We start from the raw sequence: 4,029 nt of genomic DNA on the forward strand, positions 1-4,029 counted from the left end.
AGACTATGATTTTCTTGGGGAGTTCCCTGAGGCTCATTCAACTCAACAAACCCTGTGCAGACACACAGGTCCACAGGTCGTGGTGTGACAGCATACGACACAAATCAGGCTTCTTTCTGCCTAAACACACCCAAGTGCCTTTCCGCATTCTCCAGGGCAGAGATTTAGTGTTATGCTTAAAAACAGATATACTAAACAACTCAGCAGGTAGCTTCTGGAAAAGCAATGCTTCACAATCAGCTTGGGGTTGCTGAAATAATTTGATCCCTCCAGGAGGTTGGGAGGTTAGATGGATGGAAACATTTTTTTCCTGTTGTCAAAACTCAGAAAACCAGGGGACTGCACATTTGAATATGCTGTGGCTTATCTTTTCCCCTCAAAGGATGGTAGGCTTCTTGGGGGTTATCATGGCTCCTTCCGCTGTATCATTTGGTATAAGGATTTTTAAAGTTTAGCTCGAGCCACACTGTGGGACTTGGCAGAACTGAGGGAAACCCAATATGCCATTTACAAACACTTCCCATGGCTGGTTTAATCAGCTGAAAATCCCACTACAGGGGCAACTTACCTATTAGTTAATCTTCTTGGTGACTCTCTGTTGGGTCATTTACACTGTCAACCTGACTATTCATTTCATCTGTAACCAGAAAGGAAAACAAAAAAGGTTAAATCTTTATTAAACCCAAATCTCTTGAACACATTAAAATGGTCTGTGAGTTGTTACATTCCTGATCTCCTATCTTATACCTCTTTTCAGTTCATTTGTATTCATTCAAGATTTGGGGAATAATTCTTGTAGATTTTTACTGGCAGGGGCCAGGGAGGGCAGAATTGCCTCTTAAAGAACTGTGGAAGCTGAGTTGTCATTTTATACCAGATTTTTGGGTTGACATTTTGGGTGTATTTATTACCATCCTGAGGAAAATCCAAAGGCCTTAGTAGATGTCTAAGAAAAGAAAAAGAAAACAAAGCAAAACAGATCATTGCCATGTAGAGAGGTAAACAGCTCTCTCTGAAATGGCAATGTCAGTAGGCCTGTTTGGTTTGCTAGGTTTTCAAGTCTGAATTTCAAAATAGACTCTGTAAACTTGCCAGTGGGTGCATGCAGCAGCAGTGGATGCCCTGCAATAGAAAAGCAAAACATCCCACCAGATCACACAGCAATGATAAAAACATGTGCTTTTACTTTAACTGTGTGTATTTTTCTATGCGAGCATTTGTGTAAAAATAGAATGCATAATTAATGCCATTGTCCAGAAGTATTCCAGAGCAGGCATAGCAGTCACTCTGGAAATTTTCAAGGGTCAGTAGGTTCAATTAGATGGATATTTTTAAAGAATCAAAGCCCATATTATAAACGGAGAGACAATATACAAAGGGAACAATGGTCAGACCATATATAACAATATAACTGACAAAAAACCTCTGCAGCAACTAGCCTGGGCATCCCAACCACAGCCTCTGTAGCAATCAGCTTAGGATGATCAGGACTTGGGCAGTGACTGCCAGCTTCACTCTAGTTTGCCCTGTGATTCCAATGCAGGACCAGAGAAAGCCAAATATGTTCCCAAACCAGTCACCCACTTCAAGTTTGCCCAAATCCAGCTTCCCCATGCCAACCAACAACCTCCAGTCAGAGGATGCTTGAAGTCTTTTCTTAACTATAAAGGTTTCCCACTTCCTGCCTACCTTTGAGCCCACAACACAAGTGATAATGGCTGACACCCTGGCTATTGTACCTGAATAAATAACCTCTGTTTGTTCTTGTTTGGGTGTTCTTCATTTATTTGCACAAAATCAACAGTCCAAAGCTCTTTTTCTCAAACAGGAAAATTCGATTAAAGTAAAATAGTGGCAGATGCTGGTTTTCACACTCCAAAGAGGCTTGAAAGAGGGAATGACATTGAAGGGCAAACCACCCAACTCTTTCTCAAGGAGGAAGGTTTTATTAAAAGCAGGTCTCTGCAAATAATAGCAGAGAACTTCCCTAATTTGGGGAAGGAAACAGGCATCAAAATCCAGGAGGCATAGAGAACCCCTCTCAAAATCAATAAAAATAGGTCAACACCCCAACATCTAATAGTAAAACTTATGAGTCTCAGAGACAAAGAGAAAATCCTGAAAGCAGCTCAGGACAAGAGATCTGTAACCTACAATGGTAGAAACATTAGATTGGCAACAGACCTATCCACAGAGACCTGGCAGGCCAGAAAGGACTGGCAGGATATATTCAGAGCACTAAATGAGAAAAATATGCAGCCAAGAATACTATATCCACCTAGGCTGTCACTGAAAATAGAAGGAGAGATAAAAATCTTCCAGGACAAACAAACAAAAAAAAAAGGAATTTGCAAACACGAAACCAGCCCTACAAGAAATCTTGAAAGGGGTCCTCTAAGCAAAGAGAGAGCCTAAAAGCAACATAGACCAGAAAGGAACACAGACAATATACAGTAACAGTCACCTTACAGGCAATACAATGGCACTAAATTCATATCTTTCAATAGTTACCCTGAATGTAATTGGGCTAAATGCCCCAATCAAAAGACAGAGACTATCAGATTGGATTAAAAAACAAGACCCATCGATATGCTGTCTGCAAGGGACTCATTTTAGACCCAAAGACACCCCCAGATTGAAAGTGAGGGTGTGGAAAACCATTTACCATGCTAATGGACACCAAAAGAAAGCTGGGGTGGCAATCCTTATATCAGACAAATTAGATTTTAAACCAAAGACTGTAATAAGAGATGAGAAAGGACACTACATCCTACTTAAAAGGGTCTATCCAATAAGAAGATCTAACAATTGTAAATATCTATGCCCCTAACATGGGAGCAGCCAATTATAGAAGCCAATTAATAACAAAAGCAAGAACACATTGACAACAATACAATAATAGTGGGGGACTTTAACACCCCCTTCACTGAAATGGACAGATCATCTAAGCAAAAGATCAACAAGGAAATAAAGACTTTAAATGACACACTGGACCAAATGGACTTGACAGACATATTCAAAACATTCCATCCCAAAGCAACAGAATACACATTCTTCTCTAGTGCCCATGGAACATTCTCCAGAATAGATCACATCCTAGGTCACAAATCAGGTCTCAACCAGTACCAAAAGATTGGGATCATTCCCTGCCTATTTTCAGACCACAGTGCTTTGAAACTAGAACTCAATCACAAGAGGAAAGTCAGAAAGAACTCAAATACATGGAGGCTAAAGAACATCCTACTAAAGAATGAATGGGTCAACCAGGAAATTAAAGAAGAAATAAAAAAATACATGGAAACCAATGAAAATGAAAACACAACTGTTCAAAATCTTTGGGATGCAGCAAAGGCAGTCCTAAGAGGAAAGTATATAGCAATACAAGGCTTTCTCAAGAAACAAGAAAGGTCTCAAGTACACAACCTAAGCCTACACCTAAAGGAGCTAGAGAAAAAACAGCAAATAAAGCCTAAACCCAGCAGGAGAAGAGAAATAATAAAGATCAGAGCAGAAATCAATGAAATAGAAACTAAAAGAACAGTAGAACAGATCAGTGAAACTAGGAGCTGGTTCTTTGAAAGAATTAAGAAGATTGATAAACCCCTGGCCAGACTTATCAAAAAGAAGAGAGAAATGACCCAAATCAACAAAATCATGAATGAAAGAGGAGAGATCACAACCAACACCAAAGAAATACAAACAATTATAAGAACATATTATGAGGAACTCTATGCCAGCAAATTAGATAACCTGGAAGAAATGGATGCATTCCTAGAGATGTGTCAACTACCAAAACTGAACCAGGAAGAAATAGAAAACCTGAATAGACCTATAACCACTAAGGAAATTGAAGCAGTCATCAAAAATCTCCCAACAAACAAAAGCCCAGGGCCAAATGGCTTCCCAGGGGAATTCGACCAAACATTTCAAGGAGAATTAATACCTATTCTTCTGAAACTGTTCCAAAAAATAGAAATGGAAGGAAAACTTCCAAACTCGTTTTTTTTTTTTTTTTTTTTTTTTTTTTTT

At 39.2% G+C, this 4,029-nt stretch overlaps 1 protein-coding gene across 1 annotated transcript in view; it reads right to left on the reverse strand.

Annotated features, from left to right (window-relative positions):
* Positions 1 to 575: 575 nt before the first annotated feature.
* The window catches only part of MACROD2 (mono-ADP ribosylhydrolase 2), a 2,055,604-nt gene continuing 2,052,150 nt past the window's right edge, over positions 576 to 4,029 (reverse strand). Inside the window, exon 17 of the mRNA XM_021700726.1 lies at positions 576 to 637. Within this exon, the coding sequence (XP_021556401.1) occupies positions 576 to 637 (62 nt within the window). The remainder of the gene's footprint in view (positions 638 to 4,029) is intronic.

This window comes from Neomonachus schauinslandi, chromosome 10 (assembly GCF_002201575.2).
Source record: "Neomonachus schauinslandi chromosome 10, ASM220157v2, whole genome shotgun sequence".
Classification (NCBI taxonomy): Eukaryota; Metazoa; Chordata; class Mammalia; order Carnivora; family Phocidae; genus Neomonachus; species Neomonachus schauinslandi.